This window comes from Trachurus japonicus, chromosome 7 (genome assembly GCF_045865225.1).
Source record: "Trachurus japonicus isolate A0001 chromosome 7, Traja_1.0".
NCBI lineage: Eukaryota > Metazoa > Chordata > Actinopteri > Carangiformes > Carangidae > Trachurus > Trachurus japonicus.
In genome coordinates, this window is record NC_140913.1 from 1,920,905 (window position 1) to 1,937,633 (window position 16,729).

The following is a 16,729-nucleotide window of genomic DNA, read 5'->3' on the forward strand; positions in this document are numbered from 1 at the left end:
CGTAACAAAAAGACACACCAAAAGACATCCAAATAACTCCATGCTGCTCGTATGTAATGTCCGTCTTGTATTGAAGCCTCAAAATGCGAAATTGTCCCGAAAAAAAATTTAAAAGTCTATTTTTCAAGCTTGTTTGTAGCAGAAGCTTGTTTGTAGCAGAAGCTCCTCTTCCCTGAAATATAGACTTATTTAATTTTTTCGGGACAATTACGCATTTCGGGGCTTCAGTACAAGACGGACATTACATACGAGCAGCATGGAGGTATTTGGATGTTTTTTGGTGTGTCTTTTTGTTACGAAGACAGTTGGTATCCATTTGCAACCATTATATGGACATGCACTGCTAGGCCGAGACCCCCTGTAACTCAGAGAAGCCACGGATAGCTCTGAAACTTCTCCCTTTCAATTTTGGGTGAACTATCCCTTTCAAGTCATGTTGTTTCTTAAAGGGAGCAACCTGCCCTTTACTATGATATCTTGTGTGTGGGGGTGTGACCTTCCATACTTCCTGTGTGTCTCTTTTTAAAATGGCCGACATCTCAACAAGGGAAATGTGAGTATGATATTGACAATTTTAAGTATTTTGAATCCTATATTTTTATTTTTTTTATATAAGTAAACATCTCAGCAAGATGCAAGTGAATTTTCAGAGCTGAATTGATTGATTGAAAAAAGCTAATTTTACGAATGTACTCTGTGATAGACGTCAGGATTCTGTACTTGTGTTTGCTTTACATTTCTTCAGGAACAACTCTTTGAAAGAGGCTGAGTGAATTATTTACAAAATCACTGAGAGAGATTCAGAAATAAAAAAAAATCAGAGGATGAGAATCCATGTTCATGGATGGACAGCAAGCCTTTTGTTAAGGTATCAGGCACAGGAGCATACGATGCAACCTGTTCCTTTTGTAGGATCACCATCTCAGGACAAATGTCTAATGATGAAATCACAAAAGTAAAACCCCATAATTGACATTAGTTTTTTTTTATGTGTTACTGTACATCACTGGATAATTCTAGTCTCTCCATGTACATAATAAGCAGAGTAAGGGGCTTATGCTGTATGAACTAGTGTCCTTACAAAGATAGGAATACAAGGTTTTGTGTGTGTGTGTGTGTGTGTGTGTGTGTGTGTGTGTGTGTGTGTGTGTGTGTGTGTGTGTGTGTGTGTGTGTGTGTGTGTGTGTGTGTGTGTGTGTTACCAACTTGTGGTGGTGTGGCTGTTTTTACAATCAGCTGATTTCACACACACACATGCAGGCTCAGTAATAGCTTCCATATGACGTCTGGTGGTTTGTCTGTCTAACGGCTGCAGCTCATTGGCTGAATCCCTCCTGACAGCTGATCATTTGAAACAACAACATCACTTTCAAAATAAACCTGAAATGTCAAGACCACAGTTATGTGAAAGTCATGACTTATATTTTCTTGAACTCTTAGCAACTTCAACCAAAAGAGATTGTTGGTGTCACATCAACTGTACTACAATTCCCATAATGCTTCAGAACAGTGGCTAATGGTGCGTTCCAGACTTGAAGTCGTGCAGGTTAAAAAGCCTGCCTGATCATAAGACTCAGCATCAGACCAGAAAACCAAACACTGACCAAATCAAACCACTACCAGTACCAATCATCCATTGAGGGTCAAAATGAATTTCCCCAGCTCTCCAGGTCACTAGTCCTACAGGTTAACAGTTCTCCGGGTCACTAGTCCTACAGGTTAAAGGGATATTTCACTCAAAATTGAAATTTCACTCATTATCTACTCACCCTCATGTCGACTAAGGGCTGGGAGAAGTTTCAGAGTCCTCCGTGCCTTCTCTGAGTTACAGGGGGGCTCGGCGCAACACTGCGAACGGAGCTCACTTTTCTTCGTCCAAAAAGACACACCAAAAAACATCCAAATACCTTCATAGTGCTCGTCTGTAATGTCCCTCTTGTATTGAAGCCCCGACATGAGAAATTGTTCCGAAAAAAATTAAATAAGTCTATGTTTTAAGCTTGTTTGTAGCAGAAGCTCCCAGTGTCTCAGTTCACTGCTTTGCCTGTGTCTGTGCAAATCTCGCACGATTTGCATTGACACCCAGTTCACGGCTCCGCAAATCGCACGAGATTCCGGCAGAGCAACACTGGAAGCTTCCGCTACAAACAAGCTTAAAACCTATACTTATTTAAGTTTTTTCGGAACAATTTCTCATGTTGGGGCTTCAATACAAGAGGGACATTACAGACGAGCACTATGGAGGTATTTGGACGAAGAAGTGAGTTCCGTTCTCAACCGTCATATGGACATGCAGTGCTGCACAGAGCCCCGTTGTAACTCAGAGAAGGCACGGAGGACTCTGAAACTTCTCCCAGCCCTTAGTCGACATGAGGGTGAGTAGATAATGAGTAAAGCATTAGTGAAATTCACTAGTTGCTAGTCCTACAGGTTAACAGTTCTCCAGGTCATTGGTCTTCCATGTACCACCTAGTCTTCCTGGTTAACAATTTTTCAAGACATCAGCCCTCCAGGACCTCTTTCATTCATTTCATCAGTTCTCCAGGACCTCAGTCCTCCAGGTACCTTGTCCTTAAGGTCAACTGTTCTCCAGGACCTCAGTCCTGCAGGTCAGAGGTCCTCCAGGTTTATTCTCTGCTTTCTGCTGAGCTCTCGATTTCTTTGTCCTCTCAGACTGATGAATAATTCATAAATGATCAGAAACCTGTCAGATGATCAATACTGCACTGACATCAGCTGTGGGTGAAATGGTGAAAACCTGTCTTGGTGGAACATCTATATGTAGATTTATGCTTGTTTACTGTAATGTGTTTTCTTTGAGGAAGATTTTACACATTTATTGGAATGCTGCCAATTGACAGCACAGCATACAGACCATAACCAGAACTCATTATGTCCAGTGTGAATGCTGCAGCTAAGGGATTGCTCTTTACTGAGGAGAAGGAGGTTTTGAAAACAAGATAAAGACAAGAGAGAGGAGAGCTCGGCACCCACTGACAGGTTCATACCTACAGCCCACATCCAGTGAGTCAGCCTACAAGAATACTAATGTCTTCACAGTACGGTAGCCAGGAACTGTCTGTGAACTTGTGTTGGTGGAGAACAAGAAGCTGAAGTTCCTCAGCCCCATTAGTCAGGATGACTGAAGGCAAGGGGTACGACACTGGGGATGTCAATTTTCTTTCACCCCTCCTATCCTTCCTAAGGGAATGTTCATATATGCTCTCATGCAATCACCACTGCCACAGTGAGCAAACCCTAACCCTCGACATTAGGAAAAAAACAGGTCTGTAGGTGGTCTGGATCTCACAGGGTTGTTGAGCTTCAGCAAAAGTCCCTGCTGTCTGAATCTTATTGGGTTCAGGTGAATAAATTCTGCCTGAAAGAGCATGTGTACCACCCGAAGGTAAAGTCCAATCACAGTCACCATAAAATAACACAATTTAAGAACCAGTGTAGGGAGGCAGACCTCACTATGGACAGTGGAGAACTTAAAGAGCTTTGACAGAACGGGTCGCATGCACCTATCGACTGCCTTATGTGAACAATAATGAATGCTAAAAAAGGAAACACTGTGCTACTGCCTCTACCAGTGCCAGTTGACCAGTGCCTGTTTATTAGGACACTTCATACCTTTGGGTTTGATTTGGTTGCTTGTAGGTGGTTTAAAAATCAAGCAGGCTAAGGCTATAAGGCTATTATTGGACATTCACCACCCAAACTTCCTCTACTTTACTCTCTTACACTTCAAGTGTGAGGAATTATCTTGTAATTTGTAATTTATTTATTTAGAAGTCAGGACAATGCACATTAATAAAACATGTACCATAGTACCTGTAAATGTGCCAGATTGTAGTCCTCTAGGCAGGTTATCTGCAAGATACTCTCAAGATGAACCTGTCTACTACCCCTGGACAATTAAAAACTACTTAACCTCAGTGTGCAAATTAATATGCAAGAAGACTGGTTAGCGACAGGTAGGTGAACAGGCAAACCATTCCTCAAAAAGCCCTGTGGTGGCAGGTTTTTGTTCCAACCAACCAAGAGTGCACAGTTTGACCACTCAACTGTCTGAAGACTGAGATCAGTTGATTAAATGAGGCAGGTCTGGTGTGCTGCGGCTTGGTTGGAAAGAAAACCTGTAGCCACACTGGCCCTTTGTGGGATAGGTTACCAATGCTTGATATAGGTCAGTAGGAAGGAGGGAGGTTGTTGGTTGGTTGGTTGGTTGGTTGGTTGGTATGATGGTGCAAACAAAGATCAGAGCAACAGATCAGTATGTATATATACTGTATAGGTCCGTTAGACTGGCAAATTTAGTAGCTGGGTTGGTCTGCAGCATCTTTGTTTCACTATACAATATTTTTCAGTCAGTGAGCTCCGCCCACACAAACACAAGATATTCACCCAAGTAAAAGATGTTTCTCCATGAGCCAGATTCTGGTGAGTGTTCACAGAGAGTACCTGGATCAATATTTCTGGCATTTAAGTCTGGGAAGGTAGGTTTCTAGATCTTTTCGACTTAACCAACAGCTTCCCTTTGCATGTTTCTGGTTTTATGCGCTAAGCTAAGCTAACCCCATTCTGGATCAGTACACAGAGCTGAGAACAAGAAATGCTTGACTGTTCCTTTAATACATCAAGGCTGATGCAGCACCACTGTCACCCACACACACATGTATGTCAGTGATGCATGTTATATTGCAGGCCTCATCAGAACCAGATGCTGCAGCTGAATAGAAAACAACAGTTGCTTTATGAAAATCTAAATATTCTCTCTGCACCTTCACTGCTGCAGAATACCAGATCACAGATCTGTGATTGACAGTTGAGCTCTGTGCTCTGCTCACACAACCACCAGGACTAAATCCACATCATCCACACGCCACCTGTCACCCGTCATCAATCTGTCCATTAATTCACAGGCTACATTAGGTTTAAGTCTCTTTAAGTCATGCTGTAGTGGTCCTTTAAGCGGTCCTATTGATAAATGGTGCATTCTGGGGCTCAGTTCATCCTCGAGAGGGTTCTACGGGGCCTTAATATGATTATAGAGGTCTTAGAGGGGTTTCAACTGGTGCTTTATGTTGCTCTAGAAATCTTTTAGGGGGTTCTATTAAGTTTTTAAATGATCCCATTGGCCAATGAGGTGATCCTAGTATAGTTATTCTTAAGGAGGTTTCAGAGTGAGTTCTATGTCCTTTATGTGGTTCTTGTTGTCTAGTTGTGATTAGGTTTCCTCACTTCGTTCTTTAGGTGCATTTATAGGATCCATAAGACATTGTGGGGATTCTGTGGGTGGTTCTAGTCTTTTAGATGGTTCTTGTTCTCACTGAAAATGTTCAAACTTCTAATTATTCTTTGGGAGGTTTTATCGATCATGTCTTGTGGTCATGAAGACCACTAAGGAGGTTCATGTAGGAATTTAAGTGGTTCTACTCAATACATGTTCTAAGTGTTTTGCAGTAATTGCGGATGTTTGTTTTTTTTACGTCCTTTACATTGTCACTGAGGGAACAACACAATGTGTCTGTGTTGTCTGGTCTGCTATGTGTCACAGTTGTGTGATGATGTGAGTGATGTTCAGTGATTTTCCCTGTGCTCAATGGCACTGTTCAATCTAACTCACTGGATAAGGTTCTTAGGATCATTGAGGTGCTAGCTGCTTTATGTTCTATAGCTGTCAATGGTCATAGAGGTTCTGGTCTGTTGGTGTGATCTGATCTCAGGCCAGCTGTTCTGCTGCATTACAACCTATATTGACTGGAGCTCCTGATCAGACACAGACCAAACGTTAACACCAACAGCACCACCATTTCAAGGGTTAACATGAAGAGATTCTGATTCTGCATCCACTGTGTGTGTGTGTGTGTGTGTGTGTGTGTGTGTGTGTGTGTGTGTGTGTGTGTGTGTGTGGTGGAGGGGGTGTGTCGTCTGTCTGCAGAAACAAACCAACACTGCACACATGCTAATTATTAATACCACCTCCATCCTGCTGTTCACACTCACACTCACACTCTCACACACACACACACACACACACAGTCCGGATCTTGTCTGTTGAATCTGTCAAATGCCCGTGTGTTGATGGAATACAGCATGTATTGATCATTGATCAGCTGATCTGAGAGCAGCAGCAGAGCCCCACATCTGGCAGACGCAGTATCACGCAGCCATACTAGCCTACATTCACTGCGGCGAGATGTCGGTCAGTGTGTGCACGTGCATGACAGCCTATGTGGACGCGCATTTGCCATTCCCACCCCCCCACAACACCATCATGAGATTATTTTCATTACCATCATGATGTTTCTGCAGAAATCAAATAAAAATGAATCACAGTTGTGATGAGGCTGCAGCTGTGTGCGCGTGCGCGTTTGTGCAGCGGTTATCAGCAGCTACGTGTGTGTGTGTGTGTGTGTGTGTGTGTGTGTGTGTGTGTGTGTGTGTGTGTGTGTGTGTGTGTGTGTGTGAGAGAGAGAGAGAGAGGGGGGGGGGGGGGATGCAGATGCAGATGCAGACTCACCCCTGGTCAGGCTGCTTCTGTCCATGTACATCGCGCAGCAAAACACAAATCCGGTCATTAAAGAAAATGTTGGTGCGGGGAGAGAGCGGCTCTCCCGGTCCACAGCAGGAGAAGAAACCGGGTCAGCTCCAAACACACACACACGCGCGCACGCACACACACAGCGCGGTCCGGACCGGAGCGGAACGGTTCGGACCCACAGACACACCGACAGCTATCCGACCGACCGCAGACCGACAGGCTGCCGCTTCAGGACGGATAAGTAGGTTAGATCCGCACGGTTTGGTTCAGTGGGCTGCCCGGTGTGTGAGCGGCGGGCGGCAGCAGGGAGGGAGGGAGGGGGAGAGAGCGAGAGAGAGAGAGAGAGAGAGGAGAGATGGTGGCTCTCCCTGTGTCTCTCCTCCATTTTGGTTTCCTTGACAACAAATTAAGAAGACTGAGAGGGTAAGGTGGGGGGGGGGTAGAGAGCAGAGCAGTGATGACAGTGAATGTAAATCTGATCAGAAACCTGATGGTCTGACTGTCTGTCCTTGGACAGCAGTATACCTACAGTTAAAGGGATAGTTCACCCCAAATTCAAATTTCACTCGTCATCTACTCGCCCTCATGTCGACTAAGAGCTGTGAGAATTTTCGGAGTCCTCCGTCCCTTCTCTGAGTTACGGGGGGGGGGGGGGGTCCGCGTAGCAGTATTTGTCCAATGGATACCAACTTTCTTTGTCCAAAAAGACACACCAAAAAACATCCAAATACCTCCATACTGCTCGTCTGTAATGTCCCTCTTGTATTGAAGCCCCGACATGAGAAATTGTTCCGCCACACACAGGAAGAGCAGTGAACTGAGACACTGGGAGCTTCCGCTACAAACAAACTTAAAATATAGACTTATTAAATTTTTTTCAGAACAATTTCTCATGTCAGGGCTTCAATACAAGAGGGACATTACACACGAGCAGTATGGAGGTATTTGGATGTTTTTTGGTGTCTTTTTGGACGAAGAAAGTTGGTATCCATTGACAACCCCCCGTAACTCAGAGAAGGCACGGAGGACTCTGAAAATTCTCACACCTCTTAGTTGACATGAGGTGGTGAGTAGATAATGAGTGAAATTTGAATTTTGGGTGAACTATCCCTTTAAAGCAACAGTGAAGCTGCTCACTAACACCAGCCCACCAACAGACTGTCTCTGGATCGCTCCATCATGGGTCTGTAACATCTCAGTCATCTTCAGGACATTTCCAGAATAGAACGAGTTGACCTGGAAGGTCCAGATGGTTCATGAGTGAGTCACCCACCACCAGACCAGGTAGTAATAAAGAAGAAAGGAATCAATTACTATCAGTGTTTCCAAACAGTCCCCGAGGTGGGTTCTAGGTCAGCTCCAGGTCTCATCCACAGGGAGCCTCAGCTCAGCCCAGAGGGTCCCTCATCAGGTGCCATCCACCTGGTCAGAATCAGGACTACAGGGTTAAGGTCAGAGTCGGGCTTAACAAAGCATAAAAAAACAAGTGCCCCTCTTCCATTGACATCCTGCTGAACCTAAAAATATCTTCCAGCCTTGGTCTAACTCCACCCCACAGCTGTGTCATTACATGAACAAAAACAAACATTCTCCATTAAGCTTCTGACTGTGGACCACATAGACAGGAAACTATCCCAAGCCTTCAGTGTTAAAGCTTGAATCAAACAAACCAATATCAGTCTGTGTTAGATAAAACATACATGCCTCACTGAAACAAACACTCCCCCTGGTTTTTGAACCAACATATTTGAAAGAGTATCTCCATGTGTAGCCTACCTATGGTTATATAGACTAGTTAAAGGGACAACGAGGAGTTTTGGAAAAGCAAAGCGTTTTCACACTACATTTATGAGCCTCCGCGCGCACCGTGAAATTCTTTGACCGGCGCAAGACAGACTCATGTTTTCATTCATCAAGAATTAAAGTCAGAGGTTGGAAGACGATCACATACCGTCGTAGTTCCGACCATAAATGGCGAATCGGCGGCGTTATTCTCATGACTCGCCAAGAAACCGAAAGTAAAGAAACGCTGGTCGGCTCAACCAGCATTTCCACCACCACTAATAATAACAAAATAACGATAGAGACAAAACGATATATTTATCGAAAATGGGCCCATTAACAAGTGTGGGTAGCGAAGATTCATCCACATTAACGTGAGACTTTTTTATAACCAAATAGAAACTCCTCGTTGTCCCTTTAACATTAGCAATAGCAGCTGTTTATTTACCAGTTCAAGGGAAACACTGAGTTCAGTAACAAACCTCATCCCTTTTTTCACCACAGCTGTGTCAAGGACAGTGTTGGGGACAATACTTTTAAAAAGTAATAAGATATAGTTACTTGTTACTTTACCATAAAAGTAACAAATTACCAGGAAAAGTAACTATTGCATTATTTGAGTATTTTACAAAAAAGTATGTCAAATTACTTAAACTCGCCCCCCTAACCCCCTAACCATAACCCCAAGCTCCCGTTTATCTGGAACTAACCAACTCACTCAGTATTCCTCCTGCCTGTGCGGAGGAATACTGAGTGAGTTAGTTCCAGATAAACGCCTTTTTTCCGACTAGTTGACAGACTGAATAAAAAATGTGTATATAAAGTAGCCTACACTTTAACGAGTCTATTATTTTGTGACGGGACTTCTTGAGTCAAGTAACGGCCCATTTTATTGTCGGTAACGGTAACTGCGTTATAACGAGGGACAGTAATTTTACTCGTTACTGAAAAAATTAGCACCATTAGTAACAGTTATTTTATCACGTTGTTATTCCCATCACTGATCAAGGACAAGAGAAACACCAATGTGTCCTCTACTGAGGATAACATGGCAACCAGCTAGCCCATATCTTCTGAAAGTGATATACTAACCAGCCCTGGGCTGCAAAATGAGGTTACTGTAGCGTGCCATACAGCTTCTTGTAGGCCGATGGTAAACACAACGATGGCTGTAGCTTTTGGTAAGCAAACACCATCATCACCTCAATCACAACCATCAGCACCTCCATCACTATTCCCACCAATTCCATCACCACCCACTTGCTGGAAGATACCATGTTCAGCAAAACAGAGAACTTTGAACTCCTCTTGTCCATGGAGGATAAAAACCTCTGCTCCCTCATAAGGCCAAAAAACAAACACACCCTGTCATCATCTGGCAGGGGAGGAGATAAAACTACAGGTTGACCTCTGACCTCACAGAAGCATGCACGCACACACACATACACAACTCCCATCCCCCAGAGCAACAGTGGGCGACCCAGTGACCTAAAGAGAGCAAAGCTTGCTCGTCCATTCCCTCAGGACATCTATGAATGGGGAGAGAGAGAGAGAGAGAGAGAGAGAGAGAGAGAGAGAGAGAGAGAGAGAGAGAGAGAGAGAGAGAGAGAGAGAGTGAGTGTGTGTGCGTGTGCGTGTGCGTGTGCGTGTGCGTGTGCGTGTGCGTGTGCGTGTGGCCTTGACATGTCTGTGGAGAGTTGAGCTGTTGGTCTGGTCTAAAACTGGGAGGAGGGGATGTTAACAGTTCTATGCAGCTATATCTATTTTGTGTTTTGTGGGGGTGGGGTTGTGGGAATGCGGTAGTACTAAGACAAACTATTCTAGTTTCAAACAACAAGACTTTTCTATTTGCAGTGAGAATGGTAGAAATGGCACAGAACATGAAACAATGCAAACAGCAGCAACAGTGCTAAACAGTAGCATCAATGGAAAAAGGTAGGCCCTAATACCCAAGACTGATGTCACTGATGACATCACAGACGGACTCCATTAACACCTGGTTTTAATACCAAATTGAGATCAGATTGACATCTCAATCTACAGCAGGCTAACAAGCAATAAAGACACACAATAGAAGGTTGTCATCTGATAACTGTGTTCACTCTATCCATGGCTTCTTATAACATGACTGCCCAGCTGTTCATCATATTTCAAAGGTTTGGTGGGAATTATTAAAGTAATTCTTATTCTTATTCCTATTCTATAGTTGCTCTGTATGAATTGACACCACAGTTGCATTAAGTGTTGATAGTAGTCGCAGTGTGTCTACTGTCTAACCATGTTCACTGGTAGTTTAGCCAGGAGTTGGGTGGCAAGGTAGCTAACATGCTAACTAATTAAAACTTCCCCAAGGAAGGGCTTGTAATATACAATGACCTGAGCTGAGAATGCTAACCCAACCTTTTTTGGCTTGTGACCCCATTTTGACATCACGTGCAGTCATGTGATTGCGACCGTCAATCATGCGTCAGCTTAGATATTTTTATATGCTGTATTTTACTTGAAGTTGATTTAGTTAGTTGATTTGGGCAAGTGAAAGTATGGAATACAGTTGTTTAAGATTATGTGTGTGGTGTTTAAATCATGAAAAGTATAATAATTAGTTAAAAGAATATTTTTATCAGTCTTTTTTTTTTATCAATTAGTAGACATGTCAGGCGACCCCCTTTGAATTCCAGGCGACCCCATGTGGGGTCCCAACCCCAAGGTTGAAAAACAGTGTGCTAACCTGTTCAATATAGTAATTGAAGAGCTTGTCTGGAGAGCTAGCTAACCTCTGCTAGAGACCATGTTTTTATCTTTACACAAGATCCATGAGCCTGCATTTGACATTTTCAAGTTTCTGCTTTGAGTTTCAACTCATGAGTCTATAGTAAAACATGTGACATGGCGTTTCCACATGCAGGGACACCTGTTACAATTTTATATATGGAACTAATCATGTTAACTGAAACATGCTGGTCAGTTTGATTTTACATGTAAACCACAAATATACAAGAGGAACAGTTGAGACTGTAGTAGAATCACCAGTGGTACTTCAATGTGTCAGTAAGCGCTCTCTCTCTCTCTCTCTCTCACACGCACACACACACACACAGCCTACACACACGCGCGCAGAGTTTGGTTTATCTTTCGTGTAGAGCAGCTGAATCTGTCGTCTATTTTTAACCCTCAGCTCTGCATTCATATCTGCTCATATCTGTCTCTACATGTCCTGCTGCATGGCATGCTGGGAGGCCGTGGGTAGGGTGACTAAGAGTTGGGGGGGGGGGGTCACAACTTTGGGACCAGTGAGGCTGCTGCAGGATACTTCACTGACCTCTAGACCAATTTGTCACATGTGAACAAGTTTCATACTTCACATGTATAATGGTCATCTTCATGACCTTTATTGTGTGTCACTTACTCACACAACTCAGTATCAAAATTATTATCTGTAAGTTTTCCATCAGTGTTTAAACCACTTTGATTTTAGCTTTGGTAAGAGTTCAGCTGGTTGCTTGGCAACTAAACCCCAGATCTCAAATTCCATAGCCTACCTAACCTAGACCTTAAACCAGGTCTGAACCCTCACACAGCCGTTTGATGATGTGAGGACCAGACAACATAAGGTTTATAACGCTTCCTCACAAATAATCACACACACACACACACACACAAACATGTGCCGTTTTCTTAGATGCACAAGTAGGCTACATCCTGAAATACGATGCAACAACTAATTTCATCGGGTGAGTAGGCTACAAACATAATTTTTTAAGTTAGCATCATTACGTACTTGATGTCTTAAAGGGACAACAAGGAGTTTCTATTTGGTTATAAAAAAGTCTCACGTTAATGTAGATGAATCTACGTTACCCACACTTGTTAATGGGCCCATTTTCAATAAATATATCGTTTTGTCTCTATCGTTATTTTGTCATTTTAATTAATGGTGGAAATGCTGGTCGAGCCGACCAGCGTTTCCTTACTTTCGGTTTCGCGGACGCTCATGAGAATAACGCCGCCGAATCGCCGTTTATGGTCGGGACTACGAAGGTATGTGATCGTCTTTGAACCTCTGACTTTAATTCTTGATGAATAACAACATGAGTCTGTCTTGCACCGGTCAAAAGAAAGAATTTCACGGTGCGCGGAGGCTCATAAATGTAGTGTGAAAACACTTCACTTTTACAAAACTCCTCGTTGTCCCTTTAAATGATGACTTTATAAACCACTACAACCAAGAGTGTTTGGCATGGAAAAATGTGGTGGACCCTTCATGAGAGCTGGCAGATGACCTGAGAATGGGTAGGAAGGTACTCATTCACAAGAAGTACCTTTATTTCCAAAGGAAGTGTCTGTACTCACATAATTAGTGTCTGTACTCCAGAAGGAAGTATTGGTACTCCCAAAGAAGTATCTGAACTCCCAATGGAAGGATCTATACTCACACAGGAAATATCTGTACTCCCAAAGGAAGTGTCTGTACTCATGCAGACAGTGTGGGTACTCATACGGGAATGACCCAAATACGATGAAAACTATTATTATTATTATTATTATTATTATTATTATTATTATTATTATTATTATATTGAGACACTGATTAAACTGATGAGTTCAGACTGAGGAAGATCACAGGCTGAAGAAGACCAGAGATCGATGAGGATCAGAGACTGAGGACCTACATCTAGACCTAGAAGCAGAACCCGGACCAGCTGCCAGAATCGCTTTAAACACAGGAAATCATGATTCTACACAGATTCACTCATTCACTCAAATCATGCATTTCTTTTCATATCATTGGATTCATCTGAAAACACCATCACATGACAGACACACAGCTTTTTCTCACCCATTGATGCTAAACATGGAAACATCATGTGACCTGTCTGACCTCAGCTTCACCAGGGAGTGAGAGGGGGGAGGAGGGAGAGAGAGAGAGAGAGCTTTACGTATAATTAGATTGAGTGTAATGTAATGAACTGTGTCACTGACTTTTAGTCTCACACATTAAATCCTTCAAAAACACAAAGATCTGAACCTGAACCTGAACCTGAACCTGAACCTGAACCTGAACCTGAACCTGAACCTGAACCTGAACTGGAACCGGAATCTGACTATGGTTCTGTTGATTGTAGAGTTGCTTGAATCTCATTGGTTTTTCTGTGTCATAATGTTTAGTTTGAGGAAACTCTGACTTTTTACTGTTGACAGATATTTTGTCTTCAGTTTTCTGAATTTAAAGCAGAAGTAAGCGATCCGGTGGTTTTGGCTAACTTCCTGTCAGCCGATGGAGTTCACGCGCATCCCTTGGCTGCACACACAGAGAGGACCGCCCCTTTATGCCGTTCTCTCTCCTCATTGGATAAAGGTTGTAGGATACAAGGAAAGTTTTCTCCTCGGCTTACAGCAGAGCAGAGTGACTGACAGACCCGTGTTTCAGACCAAACACTCCATAGAAGTGATTGCTGTCGGAAGATAGAACTATTTAAGACTTATATTAACACAAACATTCCGCTTTACTTCTGCTTTAACATGAGAAACAACAAAAATCCAAAACGTCTCATAAACAAAACAGTTTCATACATCAAACACCTTCACTCAACACGTTTCTGTTTCTGAGTGAAGACACACACAGGGTCTGACCGGGCGACTCACCTGTCCTGCAGGCAGAGCCGCTGCCGTGGACCGGTGGTGGTGTGGGGCTCAGGTGGTAGGAGAACCTCATGGTGCCGAACTGACTGGAGAAGGAGGCGGGAGGGGGGGGAGGAGGAGGGGGTGTAGGGGGGAGGCTGAACCCCAGCAGGGAGCTGCGAGGTCGGTTCAGCTGCATGCCGACACCTGCGCAGGTACGTCAGACCACAACCTGTGCACAGATGTGAGGTTGGTCCCGAGGTCTCACCGAGTGCTTCAGTTCATACTCATGGTCCACACAGACTGAAAAACAAGACTCTTAATCTGAAGGACTCGGCCCCAAATACAGTTTGAACAAGTCACTTCCTGTTTCTTCAGGCTCAGAGAGACCATCACCACCACACAGACCCAGTCCAGGAGCAGATCGTGGACGACAGTCTACTCTTCATTAGTAACACGTCTCTGGTGGTTTCATGTGGACTCTCCCCCCTCCTTCATCCTCCCCCTCTCTCTCCCATCCTCCTCTCTTTTTCTTCTCTCACTCTTTGAGAAAACCAAACTCCACTAATCTCCTCTCCATCTCCGTCTTCACGTCTCCCTGGACTCGGCTGACCTCAGAGACTCCACAGAAATGGCCAGACGAATCCGCTCAAATTGATCCAACAATAAAAACCATCTCTAGGTTTTGTGCTGCGCCTCAGCTGGTTCAGGTTTCCTGTTGCTCCGACTGCTCTCAGATCAGATCAGTAGCAGCAAGAACACAGAGAAAACTGAAAAGTAACTGTTCCCAGATGAAACCTGATCCAGATTTGATCCCCCTCTCATTAAAGCGGACTCTTCTTCTCTGTGGACTCCTGAATCACTTCAGTCCAGAATGTGCAGACTCAGCTGGACCTGCAGAACCGCCTTCACTTTTCCTTCAACACTCCTTCAACCTTCAGCACACTTTTCATGATTCCTCCTCCTGTAGCCGTCCTCTTGACTCAGTTCAGTTCAGTTTGTCTAAACAGACAGACAGACAGACAGGAAGGCAGGCAGCCAGCCAGACGGTCAGTCGGTCGGTCAGTTGTCTCCCTCTCTCTCTCTCTCTCTCTCTCTCTCTCTCTCTCTCGGCAGCTTCAGGCTTTTGTGTGAAAATCTGATCTGAGCTGCAGACCGACACCACAATTCCTCCTCCTCCTCCTCCTCCTGCGTCCAGACATATGATCCCAGACCAGCTCCCCTCCTCCTCCCTCCCTCTCTCTCTCTCTCTCTCTCCATGGTCTGTTTCTCATTTTCTCTTCTTCTGTTTTTTTTGTTTTTTGAGGCTGAAACTTGAAGCAAAAGGAAAACTGGAGAGAGATTCCAGCAGGGCTTTTTTTATTCTTCCTCTTTTCCATCAGACACAGACTGTGAGCACCACAGACTCTGCTCCATCTGAAACTTTTTTCCTTTTCTTTTATTCTGACTCTACCAAAGAGCAGCAGATTTAACTTCAGTGTTAATCCAGCAGAGGGCTCCACCATCTGCACACATCAGTGAAATCTCCTGATGGCAGCAGATCACTGCAGGGTTCAGGGAAATCCTTCAAATATACTGAACTTTGGCTCTGGTTGCCTTGGGTGTTCTGTGTTTACATGAGCCACTCAAAAATTCAAGATGGCCACCATTTCCAAGATGGCTGCTATTTCTGGCAAGGGGGTGTCTTCTTTTTTTTGCAATAGGATCACGTAGTTTTCCCGTATGAAAGATATTGGTGTCAAATCAAACATTTCAACATCATAGAGACATTTTTGTACACTGTAAAAACTTAAACCTGCCTGTTTCAGCCAGCTCAAAAAAGTTTACTCATGAAATCACAACTGTTGATTTTTACATTGAAGATAAAAGATTTTGTTCGATATTTTTGTTTCAAAGGGGACATATTATGGAATTATCACTTTTTGAAGGCTCTTTAACTGCAGGGTGTGGGTGTTTGTCTCGCCTTCTGGCGCCAAAATGTGAGAATTGACAAAAAAAAATCTGTGATGTTCAGGCTCCCAATAGGTTGAAATCCATGTGGTTTAATGAGCCATACCCTCAGATGTCTTCCAGTTATGTAACTAGTTTTCGAATTTGCATTATACCACCCCTACCTGGGACCGGTAGAAGGGGCGGAGCAAGCAGTGGTTCATTTGCATTTAAAGACACAGACACTAGTGATGGGAATTCCGGCTCTTTTTGGAGAGCCAGTTCTTTCGGCTCGGCTCACTAAAAAGAGCCGGCTCTTTCGGCTCCCAAGTGGCTCCTCAGATTTTATGTTGCTTATCACCAAAATAATGCAAAACTATGTGTAAAATTAATTACTAATGTAAAAAAACAAACATATCAAATATTTTCATTTATGCCTTTATTTACTGAACACACTCAACCTTGAATAGAGTGTTACAAAAATAAATTATAAAGTAGGCCTATAAAAAACAAAGACTAACGTTTCTTTTGCACTTATGGATGAAAACTTCTCATGTCAAAAAAAAAAATCAAGGGGCGGTGTTTAGCTCAGTTGGTAGAGCGCCCGCCCCATGTGTTGAGGCTGTAGTCCTCGCTGCAGGCGGCCCCGGTTCGAGTCCCGCGTCGGATGGCCCTATCCTGCATGTCATTCCCCCCATCTCTGCCTCCCATTTCCTGTCACACTCTCAGCTGTCCTATCGAATAAAGGCATGAAAAGCCAAAAAAATATACTTAAAAAAAAAAAAAAAAAAAAATCAAAATCAAAATAATCAATCAAAATTGTCAATGCTGTACATCCTGCATACAGATGTG

At 43.5% G+C, this 16,729-nt stretch overlaps 1 protein-coding gene across 2 annotated transcripts in view; it reads right to left on the bottom strand.

Annotated features, from left to right (window-relative positions):
- The window catches only part of fgd1 (FYVE, RhoGEF and PH domain containing 1), a 28,972-nt gene extending 14,579 nt beyond the window's left edge, over positions 1-14,393 (bottom strand). The window contains exon 1 of one of the 2 annotated variants that reach the window (XM_085780769.1): positions 13,973-14,393. In XM_085780769.1, the coding sequence (XP_085636895.1) occupies positions 13,973-14,147 (175 nt within the window). In that variant the 5' untranslated portion in view covers positions 14,148-14,393. Of the gene's footprint in view, positions 1-6,526; positions 6,807-13,972 lie in introns of those variants that run through there. The other variant, XM_085780770.1, reaches the window with a different exon arrangement.
- Between the last annotated feature and the right edge of the window lie 2,336 nt (positions 14,394-16,729).